Source organism: Lactuca saligna, chromosome 5, assembly GCF_052625555.1.
Source record: "Lactuca saligna cultivar CGN05327 chromosome 5, ASM5262555v1, whole genome shotgun sequence".
Lineage (NCBI taxonomy): Eukaryota > Viridiplantae > Streptophyta > Magnoliopsida > Asterales > Asteraceae > Lactuca > Lactuca saligna.
This window is the reverse complement of record NC_136421.1, coordinates 293,308,631-293,327,977: the sequence shown is the minus strand read 5'-3', so window position 1 is coordinate 293,327,977 and position 19,347 is coordinate 293,308,631. Positions and strand designations below refer to the sequence as shown.

Genomic DNA, 19,347 nt, shown 5'->3' with positions numbered 1-19,347 from the left:
GTATATGTCACAAGGTTTCTGTGCATATAAAGAACGCCAAAATCTGAGTTATAACGAAGAAGTTATGATTTGTCGAAGTTTCGCGATAGAACCGGCATGACCCAGCGCGACCCAGCGCAACGTAAATAGTGAATTTAAGGTAGATAGATATCTATCCTTAGTGATCTAAATGAAAGTCTAAGATTTCTTCGATAGTAGTCCAACGATAAAAATACAGACGAAAACGGAGTTCATATGAAGGAGTTATGAATTTCGAACGAAAATTTTCCTGTCCCGGCCTACTAAAGATAATATATAAGTAATATACTTATAATATATTAAAAATAAAGTAAAAATTATCCAATGGAGTCTAAACGAGAGTTGTAGAGCATAATCTCACCTTCGCGTCGATATAAAGAACGTCGAAAACGGAGTTCGTATGCGAAAGTTATGAATTTCTGAAGTTCGGGGCGCGAACCCCAAAGCTGTGTCAAAGACCACGACATGGCAAGCAGTGCCATGATGTGGCAGGTCTTCTGAAACCCCCGGGAGTCCCCCAGTTGCAACTTGAGATGAAGCATGCAGTGACGACCAAGCCCACGACGTGGCAAAAGGTTTCATGACGTGGCAAGGGCCAGTTTTGCCCTATAAATAGATTTGAAGGGACAGCCGAGTTTGGTTGCTCATTCTCTCATCTCTCACCCATATTACCTCGATTTACGTGCAAAGAAATACCCCCGAAGCCCCGGTATCAACTCCGAGACCCGAAGCGAGTCCCGAAGCCCCGAAGATCCCAAGAAGAAATGAGTTTCCGAGCCGAAGCTCTACCCGCGAGAAACTCGGTGTGTGAAGATATCCCGGTTTCACCGAAGAATACTACTCTTAGAGCTGTAGTGTTGTACGATCGTCTTCTGATCAAGTGAGTGTATATTCCCTTTCACAAACACATATTTAATACAAGTATTGTTTAAATGTATTAAGTATATGTTTTGTGTGAGTGTGTGGTTATTATCTTCTAACACATAGATATGAAGTATTTGCTATGAAATACGTGTTATGTGTTTATATATTGTTTGTTTATTTGAGATGGATGTTGGATGAATGTTTTATACAAGTTTTTATATAATTTAAACTATATATGTAAGTTATATCTACAAATATGTTGGGTAGAACATGGGTAGATGGAATACTTGGTGTGTGATGAGAGATGGTATGAGTAAACCCTGGTGATTATGGAGTTAGCGCCTACTATTAAGTAAACCTTGGTGACTATGGAGTTAGCGCCTATTGTATAAACCTTGGTGACTATGGAGTTAGCGTCTATTGTTAAGTAAACCTTGGTGACTATGGAGTTAGCGCTTGAGTGAACCTTGGTGACTATGGAGTTAGCGCCTGATAACTATGAATTTAGCACCTGATAGATAAACTTTGGAAGCAATGGACTTCGTGGCAATTCCTTAGGTAAATCCTTAGGAATGAATGAATGAAGGATAGTGGATTCTTAGGGTAAATCCTTGATAAAATAAAGTAGATATGGGGATGGATATTTGGGTTGATTGTTTGATAATTGAATATAATAAATGTATTATTGTGGGTTGAAAACCCTATATGCTCACCAGGCTCCCAAGTCTGACCCACTCAGTTTTCTTTGCATTACAGGTAATGGCACAAGGGTATAAGTTGGTGGATTTGACGAGAGATTTTGGATTATGGATCAGTAGTTATAAATAACAATTGTAAGGTCTATTTTATATTGTTTATGCTTTTGGTCTGTATCGGAACATGACATCCCGAGGTTTTATTATTTAATGAAAATACATTCTCTTTGAGAAACGTTTTGATAAATTTTATCATATTTTGTTTTGGGAACAAATTTCGCAACTCTTTTAATCAAAGGATTACTCTGATTTTATAAAACAAAACATAAACAAATCGGTCTTTTCTGGCCGTGAAATTGGGGATGTCACACGGATTTTCGGAGCTACTACTTTTAGAGTTATGATAAATTGTTTAGGTATATGTGATACCGTAGTTTTTCATTTGAATTGCATTGTAAGGACAAGTTTTTCCGCACCTTTCATAAATAAAATAAATTTTTGTTTTTGTCTTATTTGTTTATTTCCTTCCAATGGCATGTATGAAAAATTGATGTTTGTGTATTTCTAGTTTTAGCAATGTTGAAATGGATGTGATTCTTAGTTATGTTATTTGTTATTTGTGGAAATGTTGAGAATTTACCAAATAAGGAAAGATTCTTGTCGCCCGAGTTTCAATTGGACAGAAACTTGGAATCATACAAATTATATTGTATGATGAATCAGAAACTTCATATTTGGAAAATTAAGACTAATTCCTTGACAAATAGTCAAGTGAAGGACTAGGAGAACTGGTACACAACGTTGTGCACTAGTCAAGTCCACCAAAAAGAACAATAAGATTATTCTTCATGATTTACTAAAAGTCTAGTAAATGTGGTTATGCTTACAAGATTAAGTATAATTCTGAATCATTGAAAAGTTTCAATGTATGACAGAACGAATAAGAAGAATCAATTAGACAGAAAGATAAAAGTTTCTCCAATCTAAGAAAAGGGAGAGTACTTTTGTATCGTGTTTTATGATTGTCTTGTTGATTATGAAACCATGTCACAATTAATCCTCTAAGGACATCTTAGTGCACTAGTATGGCTAAGAAGAGGAATCAAAAGTTGAAATGGTTTAATTAAAAGGATGAGTCATACTTCGTTCCAAAATAAAGTCTTAGAGTCATACTCCAAGATTGTGAATTGAGTGACACATCTTAAGAAGTTCTACCACACTCTTCAAGTGTGAAGTAGAAAATTGTTTTTCTTACTCTTGCATGTTTGAAATTGGTAAATTGTGATGTCTTGGATAACAAAAAGACCAATAAATACTAATTGTGTGTAGTGTTTGTCTTGATAAGAATCCACACTAACTATTGAATATTTGTTTGTCAATAAATGTTTCTTGACAGGAGAATCTTATATGTCAAGAGGTTAATAGGAGTCTAAATGATCTTGAAAATCTTCAAGAACTAATCAAGAGTAAACCTATTATTAAACACTAGCGTACGAATTGAGGTTTGTAACCTATCGTGTTGACATGTCCTTGTTTATGTGTCATTCCAGTTAGGAAACTATGCATATGAGTTCTACGAGTTCTCAATAGACTGCATAAAGGCAAGCACCTTGTTCAATGAAAGAACATTGACAAATATAGGTGAACTACTAAATAACTTGGAAGCAATAGTGGGACCCTTGATGACAATAAATCAAGTATGAACAAGTTCTGTCCATATGAGTTTGGATTTGTCACGAACATTGTCTTACGATGATGGTTATGACAAATTCACATGGATAAGAATACATACACCATAAAATCTAAGTGTCATAAGGTTTCTCTCCTTCATGAAAATGATTGTGAGGAAATACTTTCACTAAAAGAGATTTTAATGAGATAGCGATTAGGTAAATTGCATTCTCAAATTTGATTATGATTACGACATCCCTCTTCATAGTTCGAATTGTGAGATTTGGCGATTAGTCTGAACGTTTGGGACTTAGTAATATAAGTTATGAATTAGTTTAGACACACACGTGAGCTATCTGAGGAAAGGTGTATGAGTTTGATAAGCTTAGATAAAGGCTTATCGAAGCATATCATATTAGAAAAGATGAACTTTGGAAGTCAATAAATATTGTTTTCTAGAAGTTTAACTGATTTCTGAATACGTGTCAAAACTAGTGGGAGCATAAATGTTATGCTAGAATGGATATAATCATCATGATAGTGGAAACATGATTATTATTTTAAGTTATGTAGGTTGGCAATATTAATTATAGAAAACAAAAGTTTCACTTTGCAAAGTTGCAGGGGTTGAAAAGTTGTTTTGCTATATTTAGGGAGAGAATGTTATACTTCGTTTCAAATCTAAATGCATAGATCGAGAAATTTTAATCAAATTTAGTCAAGGATATATTAACTGCATTCTCAAAATTTGATTATGATTATGACATCCTTCTTTATAGTTCGAATTGTGAGAACGTGGCAAATAGAAATACCATGGCAAATGACTGATAAAGTATCATGCTTTTATGTAAGACATTATGAATCGTGTCCCATACGCTTCTCGTATAGGATTGATTGCATATGATGTAATATTTGACCGTTCTAAAATTTTCCAAATGTCTAGGGCATTAAGAAGGAAAAAGGGGCTAGAATTGGATTTGACTAAAATAATTAAACAACTGTCAAGGACAATCTAAGGTTCACCAAGGACTGGTCACTTGTGAGCAGTTGGAAGTATACGAATGGATGGACCATATTGACTTTATTATGATTAGACAAGATTCTATTTAGAATGTTTTGTCATATGGCAAATATGGAAATGTTTCCATATTAGGAGTTGAACGTGAAGAATTTATGTCTAGATTAGAAACTTTTATGCAAGAGGGATGTTCAAAGGCTGAGTCTTCACGTCTATGGGATTGTCGTGTAACAATATCCAATTGAGCACTTTGTAATTTCATTGGCCGAGTCTTGGTGACTTTTGTGATGTGAAATTACAAAAGGAATGTTGCATAAAATATTAGAATCTAACATATTCTGGTAGTGGCGAAAACTTTGCATTCTTACACTAATGATTAGGATTAGGAATTGTGAAATGAACATCATTGAAAATGTGTTCATTTGATTTATTTCACGAACTAAGGACCATATGTAAACATAGTGTGCATGATTGGTGCATGAGACAACTGTTGTTGTAATTCAAGTAAGAAGTTGATTAGTCGAAACAACAAATAATAAGTAACCAATATGGTGATTAAATAAAAAAAATGTTTTATTTATACTCAAAGGTTTGGGGACATATAGGATTAGTATTATTCTTGTGTTTCACTTTGTATATTTTGACTTCCTGAATAATAAGATTATTCAAATCCTCCACATTCGCTCATACGTTGGAAGTAGGTATGAATGAAGATTGTCATGAATCTGTTTGTAGATTGTCTGAAGTGTTTAGACATAGCACAAGTTTGCTGCAGAGTTCATGAGTGCTGCTATAAGATTAGAGTATTGGATTAAACCTACGTTCACTTGGATCGCTTCATGGATTTTATCACGAGTGATTGGTGAGACAATAATATCTTATATTCTTGAAACCGAGACGTGTGAGTTGTATTCTACAAGTCGGTTGCACATTGATAATATGTAAACGCACCAGTAACTTGGTGTTATAAAACATATTGTTGTGTGTGGTTTGATGAGTAGATACAAGCGAGCATTGGAGTCGAAATTTATCCGTTCATTTTACCCAAAGTGGATAAAAACAATATATGTGGGCCCCTCGATGATTTAGTGATGACTCCTAAACGCTTGGCCAAGTCGGGACTAAGTTGATGTGTTCAATTGTAGTCTGTTGTCAGTCGTCATAAATCGGAAATCGGGAAACAACACATAGATACAGAGAATGATTAAAATCCATGTCTCACTCTATATGATATCTAGAATAGAGGAATATATGATCCTTTATCTTAAGGACATGTCACTGATAAGATCAGAGTTCGACAGCGACATTTGGTAGCTAAAATTTGCTAGTCAATTTTGAAGTTATACTTACAAATATAGTTATTAGATTTATCCATGTGGGAGATTGTTGGATTATGTGTCTAAGCCCATAACTATAATTAGTATGTACTTGAATTGATAATAGCAATGACCTTTTGGGTTGCCTTCAAACCTAGCAATTGAATAGGATTATTGTTGGAGAGAGAGAAGAATGATTTATTAATTTATTACTTGGTTAATAAATTAATTTATTAATGTATTATGGATATAATATATTAATTAGAAATCATATTGTTTAATTAATATATAATCAGAAATTATTTTGGAATTAATTTTGAGATTAAAGGAATTAATTGAAACTGTAGGGAGTAAAGGTGACAATGTTCAAAAGTTGGGCATTGAGCATTCTAGAACCTCCCTTAGAGGTATGGAACGAAATCTAGAGTGTCCTAGGGTTTCCTTGGGCTCTAAGGGTGCCTTGGAAGCCTTAGGGAGGAAGTTAAGGGATTAGGGTTATCTAAGATACACCTGCCTTATCCTAAACCTTCCTTATCACCTATATAAACCCTTATAGGTTGGATTTTGTGTAAGGGCACTCCAAGAGAGGCTAGGGACGAATTTTCCACTTCCCTTATCTCTCCATAGTAATCCTTGGTTGCTTGGTTTGTTTGTGAGCCATTAGAGGCACAATACTTGTCGCGATTGTTACCAAAGTTCAAGATCTTCAAGGATTTGATTGTTATTACAATATAACAATAAAGGTATGTATCCTAACCCTGATTACATGTTAATTTCAAAAATTACATGTGCCTCCTGGGGTTTCTAGTTTTTGTGTTCAATGCTTGTATGTCTAATAGTGAAAAACATAGATCCTCAAATTAGGATTGCATGCACATATAAGATTGTTTCTTTTGTATAAAACCCATCACTAAAAACTCTCTGACTAAACATTTTTACAACGATACTTTTAAAATATGATAATATTTTTCAAGTATAAGTGCATGCATTCATGCCAGTATAGTATCGTAACTAGAACAATACAAAAGTAAAAAAAAAAAATGAGTTGAACACTACGAGCATGCCTTGGAATATATAATCATGTTTGAAATTAATATCGTTTGATCAACTATATTTGTTCGAGACGTAACTACGTATGGATTCAACCCCACTTTTCTGTACTACCCTTTAGTACATTAGAGCAACATTTTTATTTATATTATTTGTTTGTTAGGTGTTACGACACGCTGTTAACAGATACCAAATTTTAACCTCTCAAAATCACAACAAATTTAAACTTTTTTTAAAAACAACTCATTTACTCAAAAGATGTTTACATAACCATTGTTTCCAAAATCATTATTTAAAATCAGAGTCTTCTAAGATCCAACAACATAAAACCAAGGATGTTTACGGTCACACCTTCGCCTTACCACGATCCTCATAAGTAGCTGAAACAAAACTAAAATTGTAAGCTAAGGTTTAGTGAGTTCCCCCAAAGTAACAACACATAAACATAACAAGCAACAACATGCATACAGAGCCTTCGATATGACTGGACCGCCTCACCCGGATTTCAGCCTATCTGGACCGCTCTCTGGGCATTGGCCTGACTGGTTTGCCTCATAAGCCTTCAGTCTATCCGGACCACCCTAGGTGTCTTGGTCTTCAGTCTCAGTTGGTCTACTTCAACCCAGTAAACCATAACATATCAACATACACCATAAAATCGATAGTTAGCAGATACAGATAGTCATACAGATCTAACAGATCACTACAACATAGCAACATCCTATATACCAGGATATAGATCTAACAGATCACTATAGCATAGCAACATCCTTTATACCAGGATACAGATCTAACAGATCACTACAGCATAACAACATACAACAAACCAGGATACCAAACCCAATGGGTCGAACCTTGGTATCTTCGACCCATAAGTACAGTGAGGAAAACTCACCTCTCAGTCCGAATACTGTCTGAATGAATCTCTGCTCCGATAATTGGCTCTAATCGACTCCTAATAATCAAAACATTTCCCATTCAAGATTAATAATAATTTCCTAAAATACCCTTGGTCAAACTTTGTCAAAGGTCAAGTCAACACCCAACCAAGTCAACCCAGCTGAGTACGCTGGACGTACTCCTCTATACACGAGGCGTACTCGCTGGTTGACCAAGCAACGGGGCTCTGATTGCGTATGCACAACGTAGCACTTGGTACACCCAACGTACACACTTGGTCAACTCTTTTCTCATTAAGAGCTTAATACGTCCAGTCCAAATCCCCAAATAACGTCCTTGACCATAAAGTTTCCAACTTTATGGTCTTGCATGGCCAAAAGGTGCTTAATACTAAAAACCTTATCTACTTAACCCATTAAGACCTTGTAGCACATGCATGGAAGAGAATAAGTGATCAAGTCCACATTTTTATGCCTTTAAGCACCTCCAAACATCTGAAAGGATGGATTGAATGGATTGAAGTAGCTCATACTCAAAATACCAAACTATTGGGACAAAAAGGACATAAATTCAAGGCTAACTTAGATCTATGCTTATCTTTCATCAAGTTCAAAGTTTTTTACCTTAAGGTGATGACAAATGATGATGAGATTCTAGATCCAAAGAGTCTTAGTCCTCCAAGATGATCTTCTCTTATTCCTCTATCCTTTAAGGTGACCAAAACACACACTCAAAGCTCAATATGGTTTAAAAATGGATTATGGTTTGTTTAAGGACGAAGGTAAGTTGGAGACTGATGAAAGGAGGTGAGTTGGGGGGGGGGGGGACTTAAGGATGTTTAAATATGATCCATACCCTAAAAAATTAGGGTTTGTGGCTCACCCACGTATGCCACACGTACTCTAGGAGTACGCCCTGCGTACGTGAGTCCGCCCCATTTATTACAAAAATGCCACTATGGTTAAATTTGCAAACTTTCTCTTGCACAAGGGCTAAAATGCAATATTTCTTCATAATATGGTTAAAATTGAAAATACCTCATCATCCGGATGTTACAATTCCCCCCCCCCCCCCCTCCCACACTTGAATTAGACTTCGTCCTCGAAGTTTGTTGCTGCGAACAAGTCGTGTTAATGCTCCCGCATCTAGGTCTCGGGTTCCCAAATTCATTCAGAACCCTTTCGATGCTACCTAGAAGCAATCGCTGGTTAGTGGTGGTTTATATGGGTGTATTACGCCTAAAAATCGAACCCCAAAACGGTGGTAAGCGTTGCTGTTGGAATTTTGTGAGAGGAGGAAAGTTGTGCAGGAAATGGGTCGTCTGGGATGAACAAGGATCAAAAGGTGCTTACCCTTTAGCAGCGACATCCGGGTAGGAAACTTACGCGCCTTTTGGTGTGTTTTATTAGACGTCTGATCCAAAAATAAATGTACGGCCAGGATTTCGTTCACGCTGATCATTATCATTAACGGCGGCGACAGGTCGTCGCAATTGGTGTCGCCTCTATTACCTCCTACAAGATTAAACCCTAACCGATGGATCAGTTTAAAGGCGTACGGTAAGGATCAAGTTTCGTGTGGGATGATAGGATCGCTGGTGGAAAGCCTTTAGCGACAACGGAAACCTTTAGCGGCGACAAAAAGCGCGTTTGTTTGATGTCGTCGCTAAGGTAGTGTCGCTAATGAGCTTATTTCTTGTTATGTCTCGTCTTCTAACAACTCATTCCATCTTTTGAGGACAAAATACCATAAAACGGTAATGTTGTCATTCCTACTTCATAAATCTTCAATGTGAAACTTGCCATGTGTTGAATAAAATATCAAAAGAGAGTGAAGATTGTTGCAAAAGCTAAGGTGCTGTTTGTTTTTTGAAAAAAAACCTCTTCAAACCTCTTACTGCTGCGCGGCGCAGCACACGTGCAACACTTTTCATATCGCAGCTGTTTGTTTTTTTAGAAGTTTTCTGAGTCAAAAACCTCTGCGCAGACTCTGTTTGGCGCAACACTTGTACTGCCTTTTCTAACCTCTTCCAACATCTTCTTCTTCTTTTTTATTGCTGAAATTTTGATTATATGTTATTAAAATTTTATTTCACATTTTTTTTTCGTTTTTTTTCGTTTATTCTTATTCAATTTATTTTTCATTTTTTTATATTCAATAATGATAATTTCTTATGAAATATCATTATTTTTTACTAAAATATCTTTATTTTTTTTATTGAAATATCATTCTTTTTTACTGAAATATTATTAATTTTTACCGAAATGTTATACATTATTAAATTTTACGTATTAAAAAGTTATTTTCGGTTTATAAAATTAGTTTATTTTAATTTTTTAATATCTGCAGCAGTATGCAGATGTTAAAAAACAAACACGCTTCTTATTATAGTCTGCAGCCGTTTGGTCCACCTCTTCTACTGCAGAGGGTTGCAGAGGTGGTCCGCAGACTTCATGAATTTTTGCTTCAGAAAATCAAACAGCACCTAAATGTCTATATGTGTACGAAATATATAGTTGTAAGAACACAATACCATCACAACATAACCAAATGATCGTTGATCCAATATTATCATTTCATCTTTTAGAATCCTTGAGTTTTGAGGTCAAACGGTATCGTTTCCGTAGCGTTTAAAATAAGATATCCCGCATGGATCCACATAAATGCATCAACGGTACTAATAGAGTCTCACGTTAAGCAGACAAAGTCTCACGCACCTGAATATACGTTGGATACTCATCTTAGCTCTTTTGAAGAAACAACCAAAAACTCCACATATTTAACAATGACAAGCAATCGCATACAAAGAGATAACATCTGATTAGTTGCAATAGCTTTCATTTACATGTATAGCAAAATATACAAAAATAAGTTCTAATTCAACGATAACAAACGAGAACCGATGAAGTACAACGAAACGAAGAAGAAAGCTACTATAAAGACCTCAATTCTGGATGCCGCAAGACTCCTATACATTCATTCAACCCTTTTTTGCCTACGACGATTGTTTCACATTTTGGTTTTGGCAGGAAGCAGACGCTGATGTCGCCGACACATTAGAAAGACGCGATTCAGGGCCATCACTGGGATCATGATCATAACCGGTCAATGAAGTCAACTTTGTATTATCAACCGATTCGACTGAAGAACGAGCCCCGGTATCTTGATTTGAATCAGAATCAACAACATTTGTGGTATCGGATTCCGAGTTTGAATCCTTGTTGTTACTTACCGGTGATTCTTCAGTCCTAAGCAATGAGTTCACAGCTTCTTTCATCTTTTCACATTTGGGACTTATTGTCTGTGTGATCACTTGAGAAAGAGCTCTCTCGTCTTCTCCTGGTTCTAGCTTGTTCATCAAGTATTCCGTCACCGAAACACCTTTGTCCTTGTCCTGTGGTTCCACGCTGCTTTCATTGTTCTCTTTCGCTTCAGAGCTAGTTTTGGGATCGTCACCATCACGAGTTGCGGTGGTTTCCGGTGAACCGTTAGCGGTCGGTGGTGGTTGCGGCTCGTTCTTGGACGGTGCATTTGTCTCGGAAGACCCTTTTTTAGTTTCTTGAGGCTGCTCTTTTGATGAATTTGTCTTCGTGTCTTCTGAAACCGAAGATCCAGTCACTGAAAATACACATTTCAAATGTTACAATCCGTAATCTTTGACATGACATGATAGAGAATAATATGCGATTTAATTACATGGCGTTGGGGAACTAAAAAATTGGGGGCGTTGTTTATCATCCTTGACAGGACCAGCGGATCCTGGAGGAGTGGAGAAATTAGGGCTTCGCAACTCATTATCATCTCGACGTTTTCTCCCGCTTAAAGTTTTCTTTAATTTTCTGGCCTTCTCTTTCACCTTTGAGAACACTGATTTCTTATGGTGGTTTCCACTTCCAGGGTCGTCGTTATCATGGCTCTTTCTTAGCTTTAATGAAGAGCTAGACGACCAACTTGAGGAATCACCTACGCACGAATCAAAATTCAAAACAAATTAATTTCTCATATTCCTTCCAAGATTCAGATTTCAGAGATGACCAAAATTACGAATTTACCCACCACTCTTGGAGCCTGGCGAGTTTAGGGGTCTTGGAGCATTCACAGCATCGATGGTCGTTGTTCTTCGCACATTGTCTGGTTGAGCCATTGCTTCTCCTTTCACAAAAGCATGGCTCCTTGTTTCTACGTTAACGCAAACACCAAATTTAACGACAAATATTTTTTTCGATTTTCATGCCACAATTACAGGATATTATTATAGCAAATCAATGGATGTTGACTAGGTCATGCAGCAACCGTATTCCCTAAAATAGCAATCTTTTTAATGGTATATAAGTATACGTCACTCCTGTTTTTTGTCAAATATTGGATTATTATTTACAGTTTCACGACATGTAACCTGTGCAATAAAAGTTGTACAATGCTCAAGAAAAAACGCACTGCTTTATGAAAGGTAAAACACATCAGTAGCATTACAATTTACACATACATGAGTCATGTACAACATGCAGAAACGAACAAGAAAACTGTTACATCAATCAAAATCTCATTTCAAGATTTTGTTTTCGATTTCCTCCAAAGTCAACCCTTTGGTTTCAGGGACATAGAGTAGCACGAATCCAAGTGATAACAAAGCAATTGCACCAAAAAGGAGAAAAAGATTTTCTGCCCCAAGTAGCTCCTGTACAATTTACAAAAAAGATTAAGATATTATGATATGAGGGATTTATTGACTTTGGAAATGTTGACTTTTGAGTAGGTGATAATATTAATAACCTTCAATGGAGAGAAAGCAAAGGTTACTAAGGCATTTGAACCGAAGTTTGTAAGAACTGCAAGACTAATTCCTTTCCCTCTTGTTCGAAGAGGGAATATCTCTGAAACCATAAGCCAACTTATTGGTCCAAAAGATATCTGAAAAATCCCAAATTCCAAGTTAAATTAACTCACACATAAATAAAGCACATTTTGCAGATTAAAAAAATTAGGGTTACTTACCTGGTAGCATCCAACATAAAGAAGTAAAGCACCTACAGCAACTAAGGGGAATCCTCCAAGGAATTTGTAATAAGCAGAGAGGAGAAACAATGAAAGGGTCTGTAAAAGAAAAAAGTAAGCACAAATGTATGATTAGGGTGTTCAGTTTTTCACTTAATGAGGTTTCCCCATTAAGTCCTAACTTTTTCTTAAACATCATTTATTAATCCACCCATGTGGGAAAAAAGAAACAGGGCCTAAGTCTATAAAAGGAAAGAAATAGAGATGCATACAATTCCACTAATTCCTCCAATCAGCAAAGGTTTTCTCCCAAGATCATCAACCTTCAGAATCGCTATACTTGTCATCAACAGCTGCACAACCATAAGCTAAGGACATTAACAACTGTTTACATGAAACAGCCAAAAGAAGTAGCACATTCTTGCAAAAAAGTAGATATTCTTTTACCTTTTTGTCTGTAATGAAAAGCCAGTATTACATACCTTAAAGACACCGATAATGACTGAAACACGTGTAGCATCAGCAGCAGCAGAGAATCCAGCTGTCTTTTACTCCACAATTCACAAATAAGCAACCAGAACAATAAGCATATACACATGTGTGTGTATGCATATACATATTTATATATAGAGAAAAGTTCTGTATCAAATACCTGAAGAATTTGACCAGCATAGTAAAGAACACTTGGTTGCCCAGTTATCTGTTACATTGAGAGAGATTACTTTGTAAACTTAAAAGAAAAGAAAAAGATAGATAATTTATGAATGGAAAACAATAGAAGTTTGAACTATTACCTGTTGAAAAAGGACCAAACCTCCACCAATCACAAAAGCTTTCAAGCTCGTGCCTTGAAAAACCTCAAATATACTCCCTTCTGATTCCTCAACACTACCATAAGTAGATTTCAAAGAAACAAGTGTGTCCTCTATTTGCTTTTCAGAAACTTTATCATCAGAAGGCCTTCCCCTAAGTTTGCTTAATGCAACAATCGCCTGCTCTTTATACTCCTGCAAAGATGCCTTACCTTGTACAGCTCTTAAAAGCAACCATCTTGGGGACTGAGGTAGACCCCACACACCTAACCCCATCAAAAGAGCAACTGGAGCACTAAACCCAAACATATATCTCCAACCTCCAATAGCATCTATCTGAAAGCTGCCTACAAAGTATCCCAACTGTACAACACAATTTCACCCTTTCAAATTTAGTTACATGTGAAACAAAAAAAAAAGTGATGGAGTGGAGTTTTAACTTTTAAATACCAAGATTCCAAGAACTATGAAGAGTTCTTTTAGAGATATTAAAGTCCCACGGATTTGAGAAGGGCAAGTCTCTGCAATATAAAGTGGAGCACCATGCATAGCCTGAAAAACCAAAACAAAGAGACAATGTTTGATTTTTTTAAGGATGATTTGGATCTAATTAAGCTAACCACTTACCAAACCAATGCCTAAACCATAGAGAACTCGACCTAGTAAAAGAACACCAAGACCTGGTGCATATGCTGTAACTGAGCCACCAACCAAATATAATAAAGCTGCTAATAGAAGTTCACGCTTCCTACCTTCATAAATCAATAGCTAATGTTTCATAATCAATTCTAAATTAACATTATTGATGTCAAATTGTGAGGGTGATAGTTTATTACTAGAGAAGACAAGTACCTAGGAAATCTGCAATTGGGTAGACTAGGATAGAACCAAAAAGAGCTCCATATAGGGATCCAGAGACCTGCATTCCTTATTATAGATTAAGTAACCAAAGTATAGCTAATAAATAAATAAAAGTAAAACAATTAAGATAAGTATAGCTCACCACAAGGCCGAGTTGAACAGCAGATAGATTGAACCATGTTGTGCCACTAAGCTCGGCTGACTGTAGAACAATTAAGATAAGTAATAAATTTATATTTGGCGATTTGGAAATAATTAATATGTGGAGTATTGTATTGAATTTTCTTGTTGAGGAACTAAAAAAGAAAATTGTATGTAGATTGTAGATGATGAGATTGATACCTGTAAAGAGAGGGTAGCACCAGAGGTTGCACCAATGTCATATCCAAATAGTAAACCACCCAAGGCTGGGAATACAAACCTGAAAATTTTAGCACCAAAAGTTGCAAGAGAAAATAAATGAGGGTGGATTTGTAAAGACTCGGGATTTTATGGGAAAGCATCATTTCATTGTCTTTCTCCATAAAGTCGTTCTCTTTTTGTAGATTATGATTTCCCTTTCTATATATGGTTCCAGAATCCAGATGACCCAAAACGATAGTTTTAAAGATATAAACGAGAGAAATCATAATTTGAAGTCGAAAAGTGAAAAGTCCCATGACAAAAGTTGGGACAAGTCAATCGATTTAGAGAGTTTTGCCAAAAATTCATACAGGTAAGGAGTTTCCATGAAGAAAAATGATCATTAGATAACTGTAAAATTACCTACCTATGTTGAGTTTAAACGCTTAAACTTAAAATGATTATATGATATTGGATAATTAAAAGAAGCTAACATACGGCAAGATTACAGAAGACCAAGAGAAATCCTCTTGATATGCTTCTTCTCCTGCTGCTGTAGCTCTAACCTAGTTTAATGTCAAAAAAGAAGGAAAACTAAAATCAGTCATCCAAATTAAAGAGATGAGAATCAAATTCAGAAGAGAATGTGGGTTGTAGTTCAAACACCTTCGAATTAAGCTTTCTAGATGGAACTAACGGCATGCTTTTGAATAACGGGCATCTGGATTGAGTGTTGATTTGTGAAAATGAGCTGCTGATTTGCGGAAAACTCAGCAGATAACTAGGGTTTGAAAAATGGGTTCTGTGAGATCGAAGAATTGGAGGGTCTCGGTTCTTCGAATGTGAAGGTAGGTTGAAGTCGTTAAGCAGAGGTCGGGTTGAAGCAGTAAGCGCCATTTCTGCAGTTGGTCTGCGCAGAGATGAGTTTGATCATCTTGTGGTGGATTTGTAGCCGACAGAATTTAAACTTTTGGATCCACCACATTAAATGTTTTTTAACTTTTGATCGAATTCGATTCCATGAATTGGAACAAACCAGAGAAAATAATCAAAATATAGATGATCAAAAACAATTAAGCTTAACCTGAAGGGTTAATTGCTAGTAACACAGTGACTTTTTGGAAAAAGGTTTCCTAATTTTATCATTATAAATATAATATAAAAATAGGTTAATTGTAAATAATGACAGTAAACCATGTCATAATTTTATAATTACAAAGTACATAGAACCTATATTACTATAATTTTCTAGATTTCCTTTTGTAACGATTAAGTTTTTATATTCATTTTGTTTTGATAAAAATAAGGAATTGCTATAATTGTGGCTTGTAACATTGCATATATTGAATAATAATACAATTGAAGTGGATTTGATATCAAAACAAATAAAATTAAAGGACTTTAATAATAAAGTTGGAACCTTGTGGATTTTTATATATTGTTTTTTGAGCTATGTTTCACATATCAGTTTATTTTTTGAATTTTTTATTTTATTATTATATTTGACACACCAAAAATATATTATAAAATAGTTTCTAAAAAATCATTTAGACTAACGTAATATCATTTATTAACTATAAAAACTCAATTTTTCTATATATATTTTTATATTATTTTATATATTTCAAGTTTTTTATTATTCAACTTTACTAATATTATTTTTTATCGATTGTCAACTAATTTTTCAGTTATAACATTGATTTTGTGATTATAATTTATTAACTTGCATTATATATTTTATCAATTATACAATAAATTTTCATTAAAACTTTATATAAATTTGTTAATGATTTTGACACATTAATACAAAAATGTCAACTGTTTGTTTGAGACAAGACAAAACTTTAACATATTTAGAAATATGACCGAAATATAAACATCTTGAGCTACTTGAAAAAATTACTGGAGTCATACACTGAAACGAAAACCTTCATTTACTGTTAAATATTAATTATATTATATGTTATTATCCAACCACTTAATCATTATAAATAATTAGAACAATAAGTTGACAATTATATACGTGTTGGGTGCCTAGTCATTCATAGTCCATATATTGGGTGTGTCCTCTACACTCCACGTAGCTGACCATCACTCGCGGCGTCACCACCCACGGTAATATTTTAATTATGGGTGAGTCTATAGTCCATAATATTCTATACAGTATACATATCCTTAAGGAAGTAAGATGGAGTTTGTTTTCTCTTTGGAGTTTCTATCGAGCTTTTTTGTTTGTTGGAGGACGATTTTTTTATAAAAGACTAATTTTGTTTTCTAGAAGATTAAAACACCAATATACTCTCTTTTTCTAGAAAACATAGGATCATCACCTAAAGTTTGCAAAGTCTTTAAAAAAAGATATTGATATTGTAGTATAATAAAGTTTGAAAACTTTACAAATTTAATCACTTATGTATATTTTTTGTGTAGTTAGTCCTTAAAGTTAGGAATTACCGTCTAATTAAAACATTATGCACTAGCTATTACCTAACAACCGGTTATATTTATGGTGTGGCAGTACATTAAATTATATATTAACATTATTAAGCCCACGTAGGAAAATAAAGTCAAAAAACATCACATTAAATCACACACCACTACACTCGTTATTCGTTCTTTCTCATCTCTTAGTGACCAAAAACGAAAAAAAAAAAGAGTTAGTGTTCAAACTCGTTTTCTCCGATCGAAGACAGTGAGCAGCCAACCATCCAACAATGTCAACCTCGATGTCAAACCGCGATGGACTGTATCATCTAGCGGAGCTCAACTTCAAATGTATTTTTCTTTGAAATCCTTTCTCATATAACCATGGTATGAAATGTTTAAATTCCTCAAACTTTGTTGTGTTACAGTAACAAAAACCCAAAGAAAACGAACATGTCTTTGGTTTTGTTCCCTTAATTTTATTTTATTTTGTAATCATAGAAATTTAAGATTTTTATTGACATATTTTTGAATAACCTATTATTTTATAAGAAGTCCACATACATATAACTAAAGAAAATAACAATCGAAGGCATATATATATATATATATATATATATATATATATATATATATATATATATATATAGAGAGAGAGAGAGAGAGAGAGTTAGGTTCATGTGAGACGGCCTAATTTTGTGAGACCGTGAGACGCATTTTTTTATTTTTTTATTTATTTTTTATTTTTTTAAAATTTTTTTTAGTTAATTCAAGTTCCGAAAATAAAATTAAAAAAAAGAATTTTTTGATTTTTCCATTTATTTTGCATTTTAAAATTATTTTTAGAATATGTATAGTGTAATATTCTATTTAGAATATTTCACGTATTTTTTAAAAAAAATAGGATTTTTTTTTTATTTTTTTTATTTTATTTTTTTGTTAATTCAAGTTCCGAAAATAATATTTAAAAAAAGAATTTTTGGATTTTTTCCATTTATTTTGCATTTTAAAATTATTTTTAGATTTGGTCTTACGATCTTATAAAATTAGAATGGTCTCAAATGAACCTGAACCTCTATATATATATATATATATATATATATATATATATATATATATATATATATATATATATATATATATATATATATAAAAGAATCTTTTTCTCCACATGCTTCTTCTACATTGATTTTCCAAAAGTGATTTTATATTTATACCCTTCATACTTTTAATTAATATTTCCAAAATTAGTCTAACTCATTTACGGAATCTCCTCACTATTTGTTTAAATTGGTATTTAGACTTTGAATTTGTATCATTATTTACGACAACTTCCAACAACTTAAATCATATATTTAAATTCAATCCTGTTAAATCAACAATTCTTATTCTTTGAGTTAGATAAGCATCCCCGTTACAATTTCAAAATCTCATATACTCTTTTGGATCTCTTCTCATTCTCTCGCGCTAAAGTCCGATCTCCATCTCTTCTCTTCAAAGCTAGAAAATAAACATCTTTCAGCTTCACCCTCTTGTAAAACAACAATTTTTCTCACATCTTTCATCCTCCCTTCTCCCATGTCATTCCATTTTCTTTCCTATAACTGAAACATCATGGATGGATGACCTCGCCGATTTTTTTTTTTTTTGGTTTATGTATCGAAACATCATGTAAATAAGTTTTGATTTTCGTGTGTGTGTGTGTTTTTTAGACGATTAATGGGAAATGTTGGTATTTAATTAATTGACAAAATGAAATTTGATATTGCATTTGATAATAGGGGGTGTAATGTGAATAATACTTGGTTGAAAACTAATATGGAGTTTTTATAGTACTACGTTTTTTAGCTAATGGTAGCTCTTCTATAATCCATGTGTAGATCAAGCTCAAGAACAAAGTGAGTTATTTGCATGTTTGGCTAACATTTAAATAGTGCCAGGTTTTGCATCTGATTTTTATGAATAAAACATATTCGGGTAAAAATGGTTGAATTCATAACTAACATGCTTAAAATATTTGATGAAAGATGAGCTTTTGGTTCTCAATGACTTTAAATCTTATGTATTTTCTCCATGTATTGGAATGTAAAACAATTAATAGAAGGAACATAGTTAGTAAAATGTTGATATGAGAATTTGCAAGGTATTTTTATAGTAATTATAAGTCAAAGATTGAGATTTATTTCCCAAGTTAATATATTTTATTGTTTATTGTTACTTATTTAGCAAAATTTCTATGTTTGGAAATTTATCTTATTATTGTTGTCATATTCTTGCATGAGCATTCAAGACCATACGAAGATAAGATGTGAACTTTTGATAGTCACTCCTTTTAGATTTATGGTAGCCTTCGAGACCCTACGAAGAATGAATTTCATTTA

The 19,347-nt window shown here is 34.1% G+C and overlaps 2 protein-coding genes across 2 annotated transcripts; both read right to left on the bottom strand.

Annotated features, from left to right (window-relative positions):
* Nucleotides 1-10,353: 10,353 nt before the first annotated feature.
* On the bottom strand, nt 10,354-11,836 carry LOC145048227 (uncharacterized). The gene is made up of 3 exons (XM_078996664.1): nt 11,589-11,836; nt 11,229-11,495; nt 10,354-11,150 (listed from the first exon to the last, which is right to left on the bottom strand). Exons 1-3 carry the CDS (start codon nt 11,674-11,676, stop codon nt 10,528-10,530), a joined length of 978 nt encoding a protein of 325 aa, XP_078852790.1. The 5' UTR covers nt 11,677-11,836; the 3' UTR covers nt 10,354-10,527.
* A 114-nt stretch (nt 11,837-11,950) lies between these two features.
* LOC145048226 (Major facilitator superfamily protein) lies at nt 11,951-15,527 on the bottom strand. Its single transcript, XM_078996663.1, has 14 exons — nt 15,209-15,527; nt 15,041-15,108; nt 14,543-14,621; nt 14,343-14,402; nt 14,192-14,258; nt 13,967-14,091; nt 13,790-13,891; nt 13,322-13,702; nt 13,180-13,227; nt 13,010-13,072; nt 12,800-12,880; nt 12,528-12,626; nt 12,306-12,443; nt 11,951-12,210 (listed from the first exon to the last, which is right to left on the bottom strand). Exons 1-14 carry the CDS (start codon nt 15,437-15,439, stop codon nt 12,076-12,078), a joined length of 1,677 nt encoding a protein of 558 aa, XP_078852789.1. The 5' UTR covers nt 15,440-15,527; the 3' UTR covers nt 11,951-12,075.
* Nucleotides 15,528-19,347: the final 3,820 nt, after the last annotated feature.